At 42.0% G+C, this 20,827-nt stretch overlaps 1 protein-coding gene across 1 annotated transcript in view; it reads right to left on the bottom strand.

Moving 5' to 3' along the window:
* PSMB2 (proteasome 20S subunit beta 2) overlaps positions 1–20,827 on the bottom strand; it is a 43,090-nt gene that overhangs the window by 512 nt on the left and 21,751 nt on the right. Inside the window, exons 4-5 of the mRNA XM_049775055.1 lie at positions 4,996–5,158; positions 3,084–3,133 (exon numbers count right to left, since the gene is read on the bottom strand). Of these exons, the coding sequence (XP_049631012.1) occupies positions 3,084–3,133; positions 4,996–5,158 (213 nt within the window). The remainder of the gene's footprint in view (positions 1–3,083; positions 3,134–4,995; positions 5,159–20,827) is intronic.

Genomic DNA, 20,827 nt, shown 5'->3' with positions numbered 1-20,827 from the left:
ATAAGCTTTGGTTCAAAGCAATGTACACCTAGGGCCCTATAGTTATTTAGCTAGTTACCCACTCTTGTGACAGGACTGTGTGCTTGTGAGTGAAGCTGCAAGGGTGGTGGGAGGGAAGTTAGCAGAACTGCTCTTGGATCCATCCCAGCTCTGTCTCCTCCAAGTTGACCAGCCATTAGAGTAAGACCTCAGCACCCTCAGGGCTAGTGGTGTTCAGTGGCTCTGAGTTTGATTTCTGACATCACTGAACATAAAAATCAACAAACCATAGATTCTCTGCTTGAGAGAATGTTCCAAGTGATATGTGATCTATGTTAATGGCTGAAGGCCATGAACTTCCCAGCTGGAAGTTACTAAGAATACAGTCCCAGGGGGCCCAGAGAGATAGCACAGCAGTGTTTGCCTTGCAAGCAGCTGATCCAGGACCTAAGGTGGTTGGTTCGAATCCCAGTGTCCCATATGGTCCCCCGTGTCTGCCAGGAGCTATTTCTGAGCAGACAGCCAGGAGTAACCCTTGAGCACCGCCGGGTGTGGCCCAAAAATCAAAAAAAAAAAAAAAAAAAGAATACAGTCCCAGGAATTCTTTGGTTTCCAGGCAAAAGGCAAACCATTTTTTGGAGAGCAAAGGGGTTGCAGTTGTGGTTTGGGTCCAAACCCAGCAGTGCCTCAGGGAATCAAACCAGGGTCAGACACATACAAGGCAAGAGTCTTATTCCCTGCAATATCTATCCAGAGTAGACTACCTACTCTTTTTAAGAATGCCCTGGAAGTGTCAGCCTAACCAGGCCGCCTCTTTTGGCATTTCCCTTCACAGTTCATTTAATTTTTGTGCCATATTCAGTTCAGGGCTTACTTTTGACTATGCAGTGAGGGACCACTCCTGGCAGTGTTCAGAAGACTATATGGGGTGCTGGAGATCAAATCTGGTCAACTTCAAGCAAGGCAAACATCCTGTTCATTGTAATATGGCTCTAACCATATTATTATTTCTAATATTATCTATATATTATCTCTACCTACCTACCTACCTACCTACCTACCTACCTACCTACCTACCTACCTACCTACCTACCTACCTATATCTAGTATTATCTCCCAGCCCTCTCACAACTAAGAAATAGCACCACAATATTCCATTTCCAGAATCTTCTTTGGCTGATGATTCTAGGTCCAGAACTAAGTTCCAAAAAGTGACAATAAATGTGGGCTTCTAAAATAGCCATCCTTAGGATTCCTGGGAAATCAAGTCTGAAGGCATTTGATATTCTATGTCTTCCTTTTGTTTTTGGGTCACACCCGGTGGTGCTCAGGGGTAAACCCTGGCTCTGTGCTTAGAAATTGCTCCTGGCAGGCACAGGGGACCATATGGAATGCCAGGATTCGATTCACCACCTGTCCTAAATCAGCTGCGTGCAAGGCAAATGTCCTGCCGCTATGCTATCTCTCCAACCCTATTTCTTTCTCTTCTTTTTTTTTTTTTTTTGGTCTTCAGTTTTTGGGTCACACCTGGCACGCTCAAGGGTTACTCCTGGCTCTACACTCAGAAATCACTCCTGGCAGGCTCGGGGACCATATGGGATGCCGGGATTCGAACCACCGTCCTTCTCCATGCAAGGCAAATACCCTACCTCCATGCTATCTCTCCGATCCCCCTATGTCTTCTATGGTGTTTGTATGTGTGTTTGGGGGTGGATTGGGGAAGGGGGACTCCCTAGTTGTGTGCAGAGGCCACTACTAGTGATACCTGACCAGAAGAAGTATAGGCTAATGTTTCAGTGTTTTAGGACAGTAATGTGGTTTGAGGGAACATCAGGGCTCCATGCAATGGTGCTTGCGGCCATATGGTACCAGAACAGGAGACTGGCTGCTGCGTGTACTAGGCATACACTCCAATTCTTTGAGAGCTGTCGCCCTTGCCCCTTCAGGCAGTTTTGGTAACATTTTGGGCTGCCAAACTAATGGTCTCTCAGCCTGAATGATTAAGAAAAGTACAAACTTATTCTCAGCTTCTATTCTGGAATGGGGATATATAAACAAGAGAAAGAAGGGGCATTATGAATAGGCTAAAGTGAAAGACAAAGGATGGGTTCATGTAGGTACACTGGTAACTCTTCAATACTCCTACTCCTACCTGCTCTCATCCTACTCTCACTAAACTGTATACAAGTTCAGCCCTAGGTCACAAGAAAAATAAAGGAATGCAAAAGCTTACGGAAGCTGCTTTCTTCTTTTGCTTTCTCATATTCCATTCACACCCCCCAAAGTCTTAAGACACTTAGTACGATGGAATGGGTTAGGTCTGTGTTCGTGAATTCATGAACAAAAGGTCTACTCTCCCTCTCTGCCCAAAGCTCCAGTGACCTTCTGATTCTCAGGGCTTATACCTACCAGGGAGTAGACAATATCTCAATTTCAGGTGGCACAAGAATCAAGCAGAGAGAGTTCAGTGGGTAGGGCACTTGCCTTAAATGTAGCAGAGCACGATTCAATTCCCAGTATCCCATATTGATAGTCCCCCAAGTTATAAGAGGAGTGCTCCCTGAACTCAAAGCAAGGAGTAAGCCCTTAGTACTTACTGCCAGGTGTGGCCACAGAAGAAAACAAAACAAACAAACAAACAAAAACTGAGCAGGTATAAAATCTAATTCTTCAAGTATGACTCAAATTTATTACCTGAAACTGTGAGTTAAGATATTCCTAGGCTCCATAGGCTCCACTCTAGGACACATATTCAGAAATAGGACTGGAGGTGAGGAGTGGGTACAGGGACATTAATTTTTTCAAATAAGACCTCAGACGATTCTTAGATACACTAAAATTTGAGAACCAGTAGTTTAGATGAATCAAAAAGAAAAGTAATTAAACTATAAAACAGACACTGACATGGAAGTGACTGACCCAGGAGGGAGGAAAAATAAGTCTTGCTATCCATCAAACTTTATCCCTGGTAGCAACTTCACATCTAGTTAGAGGTATTTATTACACCTTTTTGCAGGTTCAGGAAAAAAATGTAACCAAGGAACTGGAACAATACTGGGAAACAGACAAAACATTCCTTTCAAGATCCCATGGGAGCCACTCACCTCCTCTAGACATTTTCTAAGAAGACCCACTGCATTCTCTCGTGTGATAGCTGAAAGAGAACAGAAGTCAAGAAATGAAGGTGCTACCATTAAACCCACTCTCCACCACAACATTTTATCAAGCTTCAAACTTCTTCAGGTCATTGTGCTACACTAACAACTTGAAAAGAAAACAAACAAACAACCCCCCCAAAACAAAACAAAACAAAATACAACTTGACCTGTCTTAGAGCGTATAACAAACTTATTCCATATGCAGTTTAGGGTGCCCCAGACCCAATACTCCGGCAGCCACTAGCTATTGCAAATTGATTTGCTACAGGGAAGGGTGAGCATGATGGAATTCTGCCTCCCATGGCCAAGGCCAGTCTCTGGAGAAGTCAACAGCCTGTCTCTTTTTTTCAAGCCCATCCTTCTTCCCCCTCCCCCACTTAGACCAGGACTTAAATTAGTTCCATCTGCCCTAGCCAGCTGCAAATCAGGGATAGGAAGAGCAGGCTAGAGTTTAGCCTCATATTCCCAGTTGGGTCTCTGTGTAACAATGAAAGAGGATTCACAGAGTGCAGCTGAGACGCTCAGAGTAAAGAACTGTCCATAAGCATGGCAAACCAGAATGACACATTAGGCATTAAGGCTGCAAGAGTGGCTAGTGGTTATTTTGGTGGACAAATCAGCTGTATACTGACAGATGTCAAATCAAGAAACAGTCACTAGGAGGCCAGACTAATTCTTTTCAGGATGTGGCCTGGAGCACTAATGTGGCTGAGGCTGAGAAAGAGGGCAGCACCAAAAAAGGAATAAACACACCAGTTTCTAACAATACTGGCAGGGAAGAATGGAATGTAAGGAGAGAAGTGGTTATCTGTACTGCATCTATAGCCTGTTAAAGTTAAAAATTCCAAGTGTCTACTGCTCATAATGGCTGGAGTCAAGGTTGGCCTGAGGTCAGGATATAGAACTTAGCACAAAAATCATCCCTTTGTCTGAATATCTGCCAAGCTGACTGTTTATAAACAAGCAGAGGCAGATTTTCCTCACAGAAGGCAGCCATGAGGTAATAACCAAGGGAAAGGCTTGAGACCTCAAAGAGCTCTGATAAATAAGCAATGAAATTTTCAGGTATGCTAGGGACCTGTTGATCCTCACACACTCAAAACAAACATACAAACCACTTGCTCATCCTCCACAGCAGAGATGCTAATAAGTATCTAAGCAGGGCAAAAATGAGAAAAAGGTGGCTTTTTTTTTTTTTGGTTTTTGGGTCACACCAGGCAGTGCTCAGGGGTTATTCCTGGCTCCAGGCTCAGAAATTGCTCCTGGCAGGCACGGGGGACCATATGGGACGCCGGGATTCGAACCGATGACCTCCTGCATGAGAGGCAAACCTTTACCTCCATGCTATCTCTCCGGCCCCAAAAGGTGGCTTTTTTATAACAGAGAAGTACAAAACAAAAATTCAGCTCTGAAAATAGGAAGTCTTTCATTATGTCTGGTAAGAGAAACTTTAAATGTCCCTGATGACAGGAGAGCAGCTTGCACAGAGCATCGCTAAGGATTCACCCTTTTTTTTTTTTTTTTTTGGGTCACACCCAGCAGTGCTCAGGGGTTACTCCTGGCTCTCTGCTCAGAAATAGCTCCTGGCAGGCACGGGGGACCATATGGGATGCCGGGATTCGAACCAACCACGTTGGGTCCTGGATTGGCGGCTTGCAAGGCAAACACCGCTGTGCTGTCTCTCCAGCCCCGGATTCACCCTCTTCTATCAAGACCAAGCCAACCAGCTCCATGCAGTAGTTCACAAACAAAACAAAACAAAACAAAACAAAACAAAACAAAACAAAACAAAACAAAACAAAAAGTCAGCCAAGGATGGGGCCTACCATTACTCCCTACAAAGAGCCCTGGAACTTACTTGGTGTATAATATCGATCCAGGATACTGAGAGTCAGGAAGGCACCATAGCCATGGGCTGCAAAAGGAGCCTTGGCCAAGGCTGCCAGGTAGTCCATATAGTAGAGTGCAGGGCCTTCATGCTCATCAAAGCCAGCCAGGAGGAGGTTGACATGATATGGGGTCTGCAAATGAAAGACATGGTAAGGTGATGGTCAAAGCAAAAATGCAAACATCTCTCCCAAGACAAATGGGAATAAATTTTTGAAGAGCAAGAAAATATCAAGGGTGAGGGAGATAACTCAATGGCAGAGCATATGCCAAGAATGCACAAGGATGGGTTTCATTCTCTGTATGCTGCATGGCCCTGGTGTCCTCTGGGCACCACATGAGACACACTGATCACTGAACTATCAGGCCTGCACTACAGGGCCAAGCATGGCTGGGCATAGCCCCTATGAAAGAAAGAAGGATCGGGGCCGGGCAGTGGCGCTGAAGGTAAGGTGCCTGCCTTGCCTGCGCTAGCCTTGGACGGACCGCGGTTCGATCCCCCGGTGTCCCATATGGTCCCCCAAGCCAGGAGCAACTTCTGAGCACATAGCCAGGAGTAACCCCTGAGCGTTACTGGGTGTGGCCCAAAAACCCAAAAAAAAAAAAAAAAAAAAAAAAAAGAAAGAAAGAAGGATCACAATAAAAATTATTAAAAAAGGAAGGGAGAGGGAGAAGGAGAGGGAGGGAGGGAGGGAGGGAGAGAGAGAGAGAGAAAGATAGTAGTTCAGTAAATCTCATGATACACATCTGGAAGGAAGGGAGGGAAAGAGGAAGAGGGAGGGAGGGAGAGAGAGAGAGAGAGAAAGAGAGAGAGAGAAAAGATAGTAGTTCAGTAAATCTCATGATACACATCTGGGATACCAGAGAAGTGGTCCAATGGCAGAGCATATGCCTTGTAAGTTGAGGTCATCACAAAGTTCAACTTTCAGGTTGCCCCACATAGAGACTGAGTACCATCCTGGTCGCACTGCTCTATTAAAACAGTGCTGAAGCAAGTATGTAATCTTCACTTAAGCCACACCACCTATGCAACTGTGTGTGTGGGCATATGGGGGGGGGGAGGGAGAGAGGGAAAGAGAGAGGGAGGGGGGAGGGAGGGAGAGAGAGAATACTATAAACAAGTTATGTGTCACTTCTGGACAGCTCAGTAAAGGGAAAGGAGTAATCAGAAAAAAATGAAGAGAAAAAGATTCAGTAAACTAAAAAGGACCTAAAATGTGGCAAGAGGTAAAGTGAAGCTAGCTTGTTTTCTTTGAACAGAAAAGCATCTGGTACTTTCAGGTACAAGAAAGCATGCTTTCCTCTTATTTAAGGGTTAGGGAACATGCCTTGCACATGACAAAACACAGTTCAATTCCAGGTCCCACATGGCCTAAATAGCATTATATCCTGGGCCCCAACATTTAACTATAGCCCAGCTAGCAAAGGAAAGGCTCCCAGACACGCCTCTACCACCATCGGAATAGGTGCTTTCTTACCACTCCTGGGAATATAATCTAAGCGACACAAAACACAATTTGGAAGTCTTCTGAACTTCTATGTTTATTGAAACACTAATCACAATAGTCATAAACTGGAAACAACCCAAGTGCCCGAGAACAGAGTGGATAAAGAAACAGTGGTACAAAGAAATACTATGGGGCCCGGAGAGATAGCACAGCAGCAGAGTTTGCCTTGCAAGGAGCCGATCCAGGACCAAAGGTGGTTGGTTCGAATACCGGTGTCCCATATGGTCCCCCGTGCCTGCCAGGAGCTATTTCTGAGCAGACAGCCAGGAGTAACCCCTGAGCACAGCCGGGTGTGGCCCAAAAACCAAAAACCAAAAAAAAAAAAAAAAAAAAAAACAAAACGAAATACTATGCAGCAAATAGGAAAAATAAAGACATGAAATTTGCTTATACATGAATGGATATGGAGAATATTAAACTAAATGAAATGTCAGAGGGAGAGAAAATAGACATAGAATTATCACATTCATTTGTGGAATAAGAAAAGATAGTATGGGGGCCAGAGAGGTGGCGCAAGCGATAAGGCATCTGTCTGCCTTGCCTGTGCTAGCCTAGGACAGACCACGGTTTGAGCCCCCGGCATCCCATATGGTCCCCCAAGCCAGGAGTGATTTTTTGAGCGCATAGCCCCTGAGCGTCACAGGGTGTGGCTCAAAAACAAAAAAGATAGTATGATGATATAATAATAAGAATATTATATATTGTATACGTAATATTATAATATATATAATAATAACCCAAGACAATAGAGACAAGGGCCAGGAAGACCGGTCCATAGAAGGAAGTTAGCTACAAAGAGCAGGGGCAGTGCAATTAGGGCAGAGAAGGGACCACTATGACACTAAATGTTGGAAATGATCACTCTGGACAAGAAAGAATGGGATGCTGAGTGGAGATAAAGTGATATGCATGATACCCCTTCAGTAACAATATTGCAAACCACAGTGTTTAAAATGAAAAAAAGAGAAAGAAGAAAAAGAGAAATGTCTGCCACTGAGGCAGGTAGGGGAGAGGGGATGGGAGGGGAAAGGGCAGGAGAGAATCTAGGAACACTGGTGGCAGGAAATGTGCCTGGTGAAGGGTATTATACATTGTATGACAGAAACACAATCACATATAGCTTTGTAACTGTGTATCTCACTGTGATTCAATTAAAGAATTTATTTATCTATTTCTTTATTTATTTTGGTTTTTGGGTCACACCTGGCAGCGCTCAGGGATTACTCCTGGCTCTGCTCAGAAACTGCTCCTGGCAGGCTTGGGGAACCATATGGGATGCTGGGATTCAAACCACCGTCCTTCTGCATGCAAGGCAACTGCCCTACCTCCATGCTATCTCTCTGGCCCAATAATTTATTTATTAAAAAAAAAAAAAAAGAGGGTCAGAAGGATAGTACAAGGGTAGGGTGTTTGCCTTGTGTGGGGCAAACCTGGCCTCAATCCCTGGCATCCTATAGTCCCCCAAGCCAACCAGGAGTGATTCCAGAGTGCAGAGCCAGGAGTAACCCTAGAGCACCTCCAGAGATGCCCCCCCCCCAAATAAAGATAAAAATAACCAACCAAACAAACAAAAGAACTGACCAGTAGTAGTTAACATATCTGAAAAAACAATTATTTGCCTGAGCAGGTATTACCCACTGAACAGTATGCTATACTTCCCTGGGTTCTGGAATTCTCTACCAGTCTGTGACAATGTTCTAAATATATTAGACTGTAGGCAAGACACTTACCCTCTATAATCTACTGTTTCCATAAGAGTAAAGCTGGGTTAATTAACCCTTCCAACTTCTACCTTTTAGAAAATGTGGTAGGAAAAAACAATAGAAGTGAGTCATTCCGAAACCCAGAAGATTCTACCTAAATTTCTTTGTCTTCAATCCCTGGTACTTCATATGGGTCCCTGAGTCTACCAGGAGTGATCCCTGGGTATAGAGTCAGGAATAAACCTTAAATACAGCCAGGTATAGCACAAAAACTAAATCAATAAATCTTAAAATTATATAAAGATAAAAAATATATATAACCAAAGGATAGAGATAGCATAGCAGGTAGGGCATTTGCCTTGCATGGGGCCAACCCGGATTCGACCCCAAATATACCATGCAGTCTCCAGAGCCCACCACGAGTGATTTCTGAGCACAGAGCCAGGTGTACCACCTGTGCATGGTGGGTGTGGTCCCCAAACAAAACATTATACATATGTATATTTTTTAATATATATTTATATTATATATATAAAACCAATGGCATTTTTGGGGAATAACTGGTACTTGGGGGGAGGGAACAGTAGTGTTGGGATATAACCAGGGACTTCTACATGTAAATCATGTGCTATAGCACTTTAAGCCACCACCACCTTAAGTCCACTAATAGCATTTTTTAAAAGTGTGAAAACAGTACTGCGAAATCAGGCAGACATAGACTATCCTCATGTTTTTATTGTCAAAAATAGAACAGAAAAAAAAAAAAAGAAAAAGGAGAAAAAAGGGGGAAAGAAATATTATAAGGATAGGGCTGGAGTGATAGTACAGTAGGTAGGGTGTTTGCTTTGCATGTGGCCAACCCATGTTCAATCCCAGTATTGCATATGACCTCCCAGCACCAAGAGTAGTGCCAGAGTGCAGAGGCAGGAGTAACTCTGGGTGTGGTTTAAAAACAAACAAATTATATATAAATAAAATATAAATATACATACATATACATATATAAATAAATCAAATTCTTCTGACTTCCCTTCCCAAGATATAATAACAGAGAACGATTCAGTCTCAAAAGAAATTAATCATGTTGCTAAGAGGATAACTCTACCCTTGATTCTATGACTAGAATACTCACTGTATGATTAACCAAAACAATCTTTTCAAGTCTGAATAGTATATTAAGATATCAAAGAGGGGAGCCGGAGAGATAGCATGGAGGTAAGGCGTTTGCCTTTCATGCAGGAGGTCATCAGTTTGAATCCCGGCGCCCCATATGGTCCCCTGTGCCTGCCAGGAGCAATTTCTGAGCCTGGAGCCAGAAATAACCCCTGAGCACTGCTGGGTGTGACCCAAAAACCACAAAAAAAGAAAAAAAAAAAAAGAAAAAAGATATCAAAGAGGTCTTAACCCATAGAACCCAAATGTGTCTGCTTCCAAAGAGGATCTTGCCCATCTAATAACAATGTTTTTTTTTTTTTTTTTTTTTTTTTTTTGTGGTTTTTGGGTCACACCCGGCAGTGCTCAGGGGTTATTCCTGGCTCCAGGCTCAGAAATTGCTCCTGGCAGGCACGGGAGGACCATATATGGGACGCCGGGATTCGAACCGATGACCTCCTGCATGAGAGGCAAACGCCTTACCTCCATGCTATCTCTCCGGCCCCAATGTTTTTTTTTGTAAAAAACAAGCAAACAAACAACAAAACATTAATTAAAAAACCATTAATTACTAAAAGATTTTACATAAAACTGTCTACAGAATTCCAGAAGCAAACTGTACTTAATTGGTCTGTGTAATTTATTTATGTATTTATGCCTAAGCATCTGATATTCGCTCATGAAAGTTGGTATTCAGAAGTTACAACACGTGGTATAAAAGATAACTCACAAATTATTGTGTGACTTTGAATTACCAACTTTTGCATGTGTGAGATGCTTAAGCATAAATAAATGGTGTTATCTAGACTAATTAAATCAATACATCTGTATAACAACTTGCAGCTTCTAGAATTCTTTTGACAATGCTGCATCAAAGATCTCTAATTTAAACTAGTTTTAAATTTTTTTCAATACTGTCATTCTCTTGCTCCCCTAAAAAATAAAAAGCATAGCATTCAAAATGACAAAATCATAGTTATAGGCTTATTGACTGAAGAATATCCTCATATTTGATTCATTAGTGTTTAATTGGAATGGGACAAATTCTAAGTCATTTAATTCTGGCTATTCTTATAGCATATAAACATGATTGCGTGTGGGACATTTAGGGAAATACCCAATGGCATGTGTAAGATGCAACTCACCCATTCAATTTTTTTTTTTGGGGGGGGCATACCTGGTGACCCTCAGGGGTTACTACTGGCTATGTGTTCAGAAATTGCTCCTGGCTTGGGGGACCATATGGGACGCCTGGGGATCGAACCGAGGTCCATTCCTGGGTCAGTTGTGTGCAAGGCAAACGCCCTACTGATGCACTATCACTCATCCCCAAAACCCACCTATTCAAACATTTATTCCAATTATAAGTCCTATAAAAGAGGATAGTGTCCATTTATTTTCAGTTATGTACAAGTATACAGTGTAAACTCAAAAACACTTTGTGAATAAAGCATTATCCATGTTTAAATATATATAGTTAATGCCTAATACCACAAAAGAGTATTAACTATTAGCAAGTTAGATCAGATTCCTAAGAATTGGTTCAGTTTTAAGTTAGCATCTCTCTGAATGCCCAGTTTTGCATTTTGTTATGTTATTAGGCCCCCTTTCTTTATATCACCCTTTTGCCAGGAGTTACAATAAGTAAAGAAAATGCAGGACACAGGCCAGGCATTTTGAACTGAATGAAGAGGAGAATACCATAAGTAAACATTTTCGGAATAAAATCTAGTCTGTGGGTTTGTGTTTTGTATTTGTTTTGGTTTTTGATTTTTGGCTTTTGGGTCACACCCAGCAGCACTCAGAAGTTACTCCTGGCTCTGCTCTGAGAAATTGCTCCTGGCAGGCTTGGGGGACCATATGGGGAGCAAGAATTCAAACTGGGGTCTGTTCTGTGTCGGCTGCATGCAAGGCAAATGTTTTACTGCTGTGCTATCATTCCAGCCCCTAGTCTGTGGTTTTTAACCTTTTTAAACCTAAGAATTAACAGGGTCTGACATTCTGAGGAAGTGGTTTCATAACTTTTCCAGATTGGTAAAAAATTTCTGCAGACAGGCTGAGGCCCATAGATTGTCCTTTCGGATCACCATCAATGGACTGAGTATAAAGAGCAACAACCTTAGTTTCAAGGTTGTATCTAATTGATAACAAAGAAATAATCTTATTTATTTATTTTATTGTTGAGAAGGCTACATCCTTGTTCAAGGCCCAAGGTCACTCCAGGCAGTGCTTGTGGGACCAACCAGGGCAGGGGATCTAATCCAGGATCTAACATGCAACATACGTGTCTCCATCATCTAAGCCACATCGTCAGCCCACAAATTTTGTGGGGAATGGGGGGATGGCTGTGGGTTTTGGTGTGGGTGGAGATTTGGGCAGACCAGGTGGTGCTCAAAAAACTAATTCTGGCTCTGTGTTCAGGACTGACCCCTCATGGTGCTCAAGGGACTATATGTGATATCAGGGATTGAACTGGGGTCAACTGCATACAAGACAAGAACTTTATCTCCTATAATCTCTGCAGCATAAAGGGAAACAAAAAAATTGGGGGGTGACGGGCTATTCCCAGTGGCGCTTAGTTCTATGCTTCACTTCTAGTGAGGTTCGAGAGAACCTATGTGGTAACAGAGATTAAATCTGGGTCAACTACATGTAAGGAAAATGGCTTACCTGCAGTATTTATTTAGTACTAAATTTATTTAAATTTAGTTATGGGGCAGGGTCATAAAACCCAGTGGTGCTCTACTCCTGGCTTTGTGCTCAGAAGTTATTCCTAGGAGGCTCAGGGAATCATATAGAATACTGTCAATTTGAGCCTGGATTGACCATGTGCAAAGAAAATGCCCTACCTGCTGTGCTATTGCACTGGCCCCATGCTATACTATTTCTCTGGTCTCAAAATTTATCTATTTTTGGTGTATGCTTTTGTTTTGTTTCGTTTGGGTGCCACACCTGGTGATGCTCAGGGCTTATCCTATTTCTGTTCTCAGAGATCACTCCTGTCATTGCTTAGGGGACCCCTTAAGATTGTGGGGATGGAACATGAATTGGAACATGAAAAGGCAAGTGCCTCAAATTTGTACTTTTTCCAGCAATCCAAGAAATACTTTAAATAAAATATTATGAGAATTCAAAATAAACTTCACATCTAAAATAAGATACCACTTAGGGGCCAGAGTGGTGGCACAAGCAGTAGGGCATCTGCCTTGCACTCACTGACTTAGGACAGACCGCAGTTCGATCCCCTGGCATCCTATATGGTCTCCCAAACTAGGAGTGATTTCTTTTTTTTTTTTTTTTTTTGGTTTTTGGGCCACACCCGGCATTGCTCAGGGGTCACTCCTGGCTGTCTGCTCAGAAATAGCTCCTGGCAGGCACGGGGGACCATATGGGACACCGGGATTCGAACCAACCACCTTTGGTCCTGGATCGGCTGCTTGCAAGGCAAACACCGCTGTGCTATCTCTCCGGGCCCACTAGGAGTGATTTCTGAGTGCATAGCCAGGAGTAACCCCTGAGCATCACCGGGTGTGCCCCAAAAATCAAAAAAAAAAAAAAAAAAAAAAAAGATACCACTTAATTTTTGCCTCTTGTTACAAGTGGAAAAAAAAAAGACAAATTGGTATTATTTTTTCCTTCCTTTCTCAGAAGTACATTAAAAAAAACCTTTTTTTTTTTCTTGGAGGGGTGGGGGACTTAAATAGTGCTCAGAAGACCTGAGGGTCACTCTCAAGAGACATTTAATCAACATGCTGAGGACACAGAGTATTACTTGAAAGCACCATGACACCATGAAGTATCAGTGTCAGAACATGATGCAAATGATCTAGTTCTCTGATTTATCTCCCCAATCCCAATGAGCCCATTTTTAGAATAGAGTTTTAAGTTACTTTGAAACTTAAGTTATACAGATTTTAATTAACAAAGTACTCAATACCAAGTAGCAAATTAGCTATTATCATTAAATATTTAACTTCCACCATCATTTTTAGGACCTTACTAACAAGATATATGATTAGATGATATAAAGATCAAAATGCATCATTGAAAGCTAATACATTATCCACTTAAAATTTTTTACATTAAAGGGAACAAATACAAGCCAGTGAAAAATAGTTAATATACACATTTATTATATACTTCTCCCTGAAATTTAAATGAACTTACTCTGCACCTCTGAGCCCTGCAAAATTCAGATGACTTCCTCCTTGTAAATTTGAACTCAGTTCCCTTCCATGTTTGGGAATGAGGCACATACATGCAAATTTTAAGAGCATTTATATCTCTCCAACTCTTGTGCATAAAACTCCATATATATATATATATATATATATATATTCCCACTCATAAAAAAGGAATACTGTAGTGATTAGAAGAGTGTGAAATTCCATAAATTTTACAGCTTAAGAGAACAGTTGTGATAAATACACTGAAACAACAAAATCAGCGACGAGAGTCTGAGCGGTGACAAGCAGCGGTGTGACATCTGGCGGAAGCCAAAGTCACAGCAAGGGGGAGAGAGGTGGGCGCGAGGAAGCATCCCGCCGAGCGTGGACACAGAAAAAGAGAGGAATTGACAGTCTTCCTTTGGAGCCAGGCCAGCCTTTGCCACCTCTAATTGAATAGGACCATGTCGCTATGAGTAAGGTGCCTTAGAAAAGAGTGCAATTTCTCGAGATGTGCTTCGTGTACCTTGGAATATTAAGCAGTCTGTAAAGCATACATCGATTCCTAATGGATCAATGATTTGTACAAAGATGTCTAAGAACCAATGGGACAAAGGAGTGTTTCATGATGACAACATATTAATAACTTCTAAATATACTAAGGATCATGCTTTGAAAAGAACATGCTTTAATAAGCTTGCTATTTCATTTTACTAATTGTCAAAGCTGCTTAAAATTCCAACTTTAGCACTAAACGTATTTCATCCTAAAAAGGGCAACTAAAAGAGCTAGATTATAACTAAAAGCTCAACTAGTTTACTAAATATCACTTCTAAAAATGTGGGATTAAGTTAAAAGAGAGGGCAATGTCTTGTGTTATACCATATAGCTAGTCGACATCAGTCATGACCTGATCAGACTTCCATCATCTATATTTTTTGTGCCTTTTCTAGGAAATCATGATGCTATCATAAAATGCAAATTAGTGTAACATGATTCAATATGTCATTTCATACTCAAATATTTCACATAATACTACTTTGCATACTATCATGTATTGTTTTCTATTTCATGTATCATATTTTATTCCTTTTTTAGGGCCACAGTTGGTGATACTCAGGGGTTATTCCTGGCTCTGCATTCAGAAATTACTTCTACAGTGCATGGAGGACTATTTGGGATGTTGGGGATCAAACCTAGGTACTATCATTATGGCTTGCCAAATTTATTTTGTTTTATTTTTAAAAGTAGAGACCACACCCACTAGTTTTCCAGGGTCTCAGACATTATAAGTATGAGCTCAACCATTCTAGACACACATATATCTTCAGTATCAATTAAAAAAAAAGGCAGTTTTAGGTAATGGCATAGCATCACAGTGATGGCATAGCACAGTTAGGGTATGTACTTTGCACATGGCCAACTCAGACTTGATCCCTAGCATTTCAAAAAGTTCCCTAAACCTACCAGAAGTGATTCCTTAGGGCAGAGACAGGAGTAACCATTGAGCATTACAGGTGTGGCCCCAAAACAAAAATAAATAAAAGAGCAAGCGTAAGATCAAACTATTCAAATAACTTCTCTAAATGGTCTAAATGATATTCTATGTGTCAGTAACAGCAAATACCTGTGAGAAATAAATACCAACACTTAACAGTTTTGTCAATGAACTTTTTTTAAACTTAATACAATGGATCAATTATTTTTTTACACTGGTACTATAAATGTAGTATGAAACTTATTTCAACTAATAAAAGTTACCAGTTATCTGCTCTGGGTGTGTTTTGGGATATAATGTTACATTTTCAATGTGATTTTGTTGTTTTAATTCAAGAGGGAATCTGTATCCATACTGAAATTGCAACATTTTACTAGTTCAAATACTAGGAGCTGGGGTGGGGAGGGGATGGGACATGACTTTCTATGATTTCAGCAACTTCCAACTACCCTTGATCTAAATACCTTTCCCAGATCTTAAAAAAAAAAAAAATGGAGATTTTATAGGTAAGGGTGAGATTGGGAAAGAAACACCTAGTCCTAATACTTGGACAAAATAGAATCTTTTATTTGAATTGTTTTGGAGCTACCCAACAATGCTGAGAGATTACTCCTGGCTCTGTGCCCAGTAATCATTCCTAACAATGTTCAGGGACCATAAGGGATGTTGGGAACTGAACCTGGGTTGTTGTCTGATGGCAAAGAGCCTTATTAATTTTTATCCCATTCTTCCACTCCTTCACTTCCTTTTTGATATTGTTTGTGCAATGAGTGAGGATGGCGCATATTTGGCTAGTGCTAATTATGGGTGATATAATGTATGTGATGCAGGGGTTACACATGACAGCTGCCACTAAGATGGCACTCAAGCATGTAGGCTGGTGAAAGAGACTGAACATGCAAATCCCAATCTCATGTAAGGCAGTACAGGTATCCCTCACTCATCTACCCACCCACCCACCCACCCATCCATCCATCCACCCATCCACCCACCCATCCATCCATCCATCCATCCATCCATCCATCCATCCATCCATCCATCCATCCATCCACCCATCCATCCAATCTATGAAGATATTTTGAGCCTCCCAAACTCAAGAGGACTGGGGTTCCACCAGTGACTCTTAGCTAACTGGGTCATTCATGACTACAGGGGCTCTAGGATGCAATGCTGCTCAGGCCCTGCAGGGCATTCCTGACAGTTTTTGGGAGCCTCCTCCCAGAAATACTTGGGAGACCATGTGGTGAGAACGTGAACTTGGCACAGAGACTATGAAGGAGTCAGTGAAAACTATTCACAATACCCTGATGATGCAAATCTTTTTCAAAACTTAGACTACCATGAAACAGTAGAAATGGAGGGAAAATAAATCTGAGAAGTATTTTCAAAGTAGAATTGATGAGAATTAGTAACTTGTAATATTAGCCATTTGGAGACATAGAAGAAAATTCAAGGTTGACCAACAAAGCAGTTGATTAAGCAGAAAGAGATACAAGACCAAGGATACAAGACAAGATACCAAGGAACAAATATGGCTTCATTGCTTGAAAACTGGCACTTAATTTTTGTTTGTTTTTGTGCCACATTTGGCTCTGAGCTCAGATTATTCATGCTGGTTTTAGGTCATATGGTCATATGAGGTGCTGGGGATTGAACCCAGATCAGTCAGGTGCAAAGAAAACGCCGCATCTGCTATATTATTCTCTGCCCACTGTACTACTTCTCTGGCTTGGGAATTGGTACCTGTGCATCAACTTCCCAGTTCTAATGTGGAAAATAATACTGCTTCCTTGATAATATAAGAAAGACCAAGTTCGGGGCCGGGCGGTGGCGCTAAAGGTAAGGTGCCTGCCTTGCCTGAGCTAGCCTTGGACGGACCGAGGTTCGATCCCCCGGTGTCCCATATGGTCCCCCAAGCCAGGAGCAACTTCTGAGCACATAGCCAGGAGTAACCCCTGAGCGTTACCGGGTGTGGCCCAAAAACCAAAAACCAAAAAAAAAAAAAAAAAAAAAAAAAAGAAAGACCAAGTTCTCATTTTTTTCTTTTTTTGGTTTCTGGGCCACAGCCGGTGATCGCTCAGGGATTACTCCTGGCTACGCGCTCAGAAATCACTCCTGGCTCAGGGAACCATATGGGACACTGGGGGTCGAACCCAGGTCCGTCCTGGGTTAGCCGTGTGCAAGGCAAAAACACTACCACTGTGCTATCGCTCCAGCCCCCCAAGTTCTCATTTGTGATCAAGGAGACCTAGTAATAAAAAAAGTACTTAATCTAACTAATGTCAGCGGAATCTAAATGTTAGGAGGAAAAAAATTATAATTCGATTTCTAATAAATGTAGTGTGCTGTGCCCCATCAATAATCTCAACTTTCCTCCCTCCCTCCTTCCTCCCTCCCTCCCTCCCTCCCTCCCTCCTTCCTTCCTTCCTTCCTTCCTTCCTTCCTTCCTTCCTTCCTTCCTTCCTTCCTTCCTTCCTTCCTTCCTTCCTTCCTTCCTTTTGTTTTTTTTTTTTTGGGCCACACCCGGCAGTGCTCAGGGGTCACTCCTGGCTGTCTGCTCAGAAATAGCTCCTGGCAGGCACGGGGGACCATATGGGACACCGGGATTCGAACCAACCACCTTTGGTCCTGGATTGGCTGCTTGCAAGGCAAACGCCGCTATGCTATCTCTCCGGGCCCTCAAAATTCTTCCTTTTAGAAGGAGGTGCTCAGATCACACCAAACAGTGCTCAGCAGAGCACTGTTGGAGCACAGATGGGAGGTGCTCAGATCACACCAAACAGTGCTCAGCAGAGCCTTGTAGTGCCAGGGAATGAACCAGAATTGGCTATGTAACAAGGTGACCACCTTCATCTCTGTACTATCTCTTCAATTCAATTCCCAAATTTCTATAAATTTTACTTTGCCAAAGCCATCACTAACCCCAAGTTTAAATGGTCCTCCTACTGAAGTTGTAATTTTATCGTAATTAGAAGTTTAGAAATTTAATGAGTTGAAATGCAACATGGCACAGATGCCTTATTATACCAACTAGTTAACACAGTATTTGTTTTCTACATTAATTTTACTTGCTAATCAAAAATACTGCTTTCTTCCAAATAACATCAAAATAAAATTGCTGATTGTGCAATGGTAAAACCAACACCACCATGTCTGCAACAAGGCCACTTGAATTCTATTTTTCATGAGCTGGCAGTTTTCAAAGAAAATTTAAGACTCCATTTACCTTAAGTCAGTTCTTGAAAGATTCAAGTACATGGGTGATGCTTTGTACATAGGCATATATTAAGTCATATAGGCAAAACATGTCTGTATATTTTAAGAAGTCTAAACAAGAGTACAAAGGAAATAGGGAAAGATTATTTAGGAGATCTATCAGAATATAGTGCTATTCATTAGCAACCTAGGTTCAATACGAGTGCATCTGTATCTCATCAATGACCCTGGAAATCATTCTTATTCTCTTAGTTTTTGGGCCACACCTGACCATGTTCATGGATTATTTCTGACTCTACACTCAGGAATCACTCCTGGAAGTGATCAGGAGACCATATGGGATACCAGGGAGTGGCCACATGCAAGGCAAGTGCCTTCTTATTCACTGTACTATTTTTCCAGCTTATAAAAGCTCTTCTTAGATTGTCATGCTTCTTTTTTCTTTCCCCAAATATTCTATAAAAGAACTATCAGTGGTCTGGGGCCGGGCGGTGGCGCTGGAGGTAAGGTGCCTGCCTTGCCTGCGCTAGCCTAGGACGGACCGCGGTTCGATCCCCCGGCGTCCCATATGGTCCCCCAAGAAGCCAGGAGCAACTTCTGAGCGCATAGCCAGGAGTAACCCCTGAGCATCACAGGGTGTGGCCCAAAAACCAAAAAAAAAAAAAAAAAAAAAAAAAAAGAACTATCAGTGGTCTAACTAAATCTCACCTCATTGTGCTAAGCCTCTTTTAGCCAACAAGCTTTTAGAAGCTCACTGCTTTTAACCAAAGTGTTTTCATCAGTTTTCATAGAACAGACTCCTTCTCTAGCTTCAACTCTTAACATTTGCCTAAAACTTTCATAGTATTTATAAATTACTTACAAGCTAGAGAAATAGTACAGTGGGCAGGGAGCTTATTTTGCACCCAGGCTTGATTCCTGGGATCTATATGATCACTCAAACATTGCCAGGAGTGACCTCTGAGCAAAGCAAGGAGTAAGTCTTGAGCACCAGAGGTGTGATCTCAAAATCAAACATTTTAGATTGTAGGTTTTATACATAATATATGTAAAAATAACTTATACAGATATTTATGTTTCTTAATCATTAGTCTTAATCATTTAGATGTCAGATCGCCTTCGTCAGCTGCTTTAAAAAAATTATTTTTTTTTGTTTGTTTGGTTTTTGAGCCACAATCGGCGGTGCTCAGGGATTACTCCTGGCTGTCTGCTCAGAAATAGCTCCTGGTAGGCACGGGGAACTATATGGGACACCGGGATTCGAACCAACCACCTTTGGTCCTGGATAGGCTGCTTGCAAGGCAAACACCGCTGTGCTATCTCTCCGGGTCCTAAAAAATATTTTTAATATTAAAAAATATATATTTATAAAAAAAGAAACTGTATGAGTTTATTAAGCATGCTTTTCTTTTCTTTTCTTCTTCTTTTTTTTTTTTTTTTTTGGTTTTTGGGTCACACCCGGCGGTACTCAGGGGTTACTCCTGGCTGTCTGCTCAGAAATAGCTCCTGGCAGGCGCGGGGGACCATATGGGACACTGGGATTCGAACCAACCACCTTTGGTCCTGGATCGGCTGCTTGCAAGGCAAACACCACTGTGCTATCTCTCCGGGCCCTAAGCATGCTTTTCTAGTGATGTTTAGGACAGAGGCATAGTGTTTGAAACCTCCTAGTCAATTTATTTTATTTTATTTTTTGGTGTTTGGGTCACACCCAGCAGCACTCAGGGGTTACTTCTGGCTCTATGCTCAGAAATCGCTCCTGGCAGGCTGGGAGGTGGGGGTGGTGGGATATGGGATTTGAACCACCATCCTTCTGCATGCAAGGCAAACACCCTACCTACATACTATCTCTCCGGCCCCTAGTCAATTTATTTTTGTTTTTTTTTATTTGGATTTTGGACCCCACCTGGCAGCTCTCAGGGGCTACTCCTGGCTCTGCACTCAGAAATCACTCCTGGCAGGCTCAGGGGACTATATGGGATGCCAGGAATTGAACCCATGTCAGTCATGTGTGAGGCAAATGCCCTCCCCTCTGTGCTATTGCTCCAGCTCCTATCAATTTTTAAAATTGCACATAGCTGACCTTGGTTCTATCCCCAGTGTCCCTTATGGCTCCACAGGCCCCTCCCAGAGTAATCTGTGAGCATAGAACCAGGAGAAAGGCCTGAGCATTGCAAGATGTGACCCCCACAAACCAAAATAAAATAAAATAAAATTTGTTTTAAATAATGGGGTTGGGGCCGGAGAGATAGCATGGAGGTAGGGCATTTGCCTTGCGTGTAAAAGGATGGTGGTTCGATTCCCGGCATCCCATATGGTCCCCTGAGCCTGCCAGGAGCGATTTCTGAGCATAGAGCCCAGAGTAACCCCTGAGTGCTGCTGGGTGTGACCCAAACACCAAAAAATAAAATAAATTGACTAGGAGGTTTCAAACACTATGCCTCTGTCCTAAACATCACTAGAAAAGCATGCTTAATAAACTCAATTTCTTTTTTTATAAATATATATATATTTTAATATTAAAAAAATTTTTAAAGCAGCTGACGAAGGCGATCTGACA

The sequence above is a fragment of the Suncus etruscus genome, chromosome 6 (assembly GCF_024139225.1).
Source record: "Suncus etruscus isolate mSunEtr1 chromosome 6, mSunEtr1.pri.cur, whole genome shotgun sequence".
Classification (NCBI taxonomy): domain Eukaryota; kingdom Metazoa; phylum Chordata; class Mammalia; order Eulipotyphla; family Soricidae; genus Suncus; species Suncus etruscus.
Note: the sequence above shows the minus strand (reverse complement) of the source record. Positions and strands in the feature narration are given on the sequence as shown.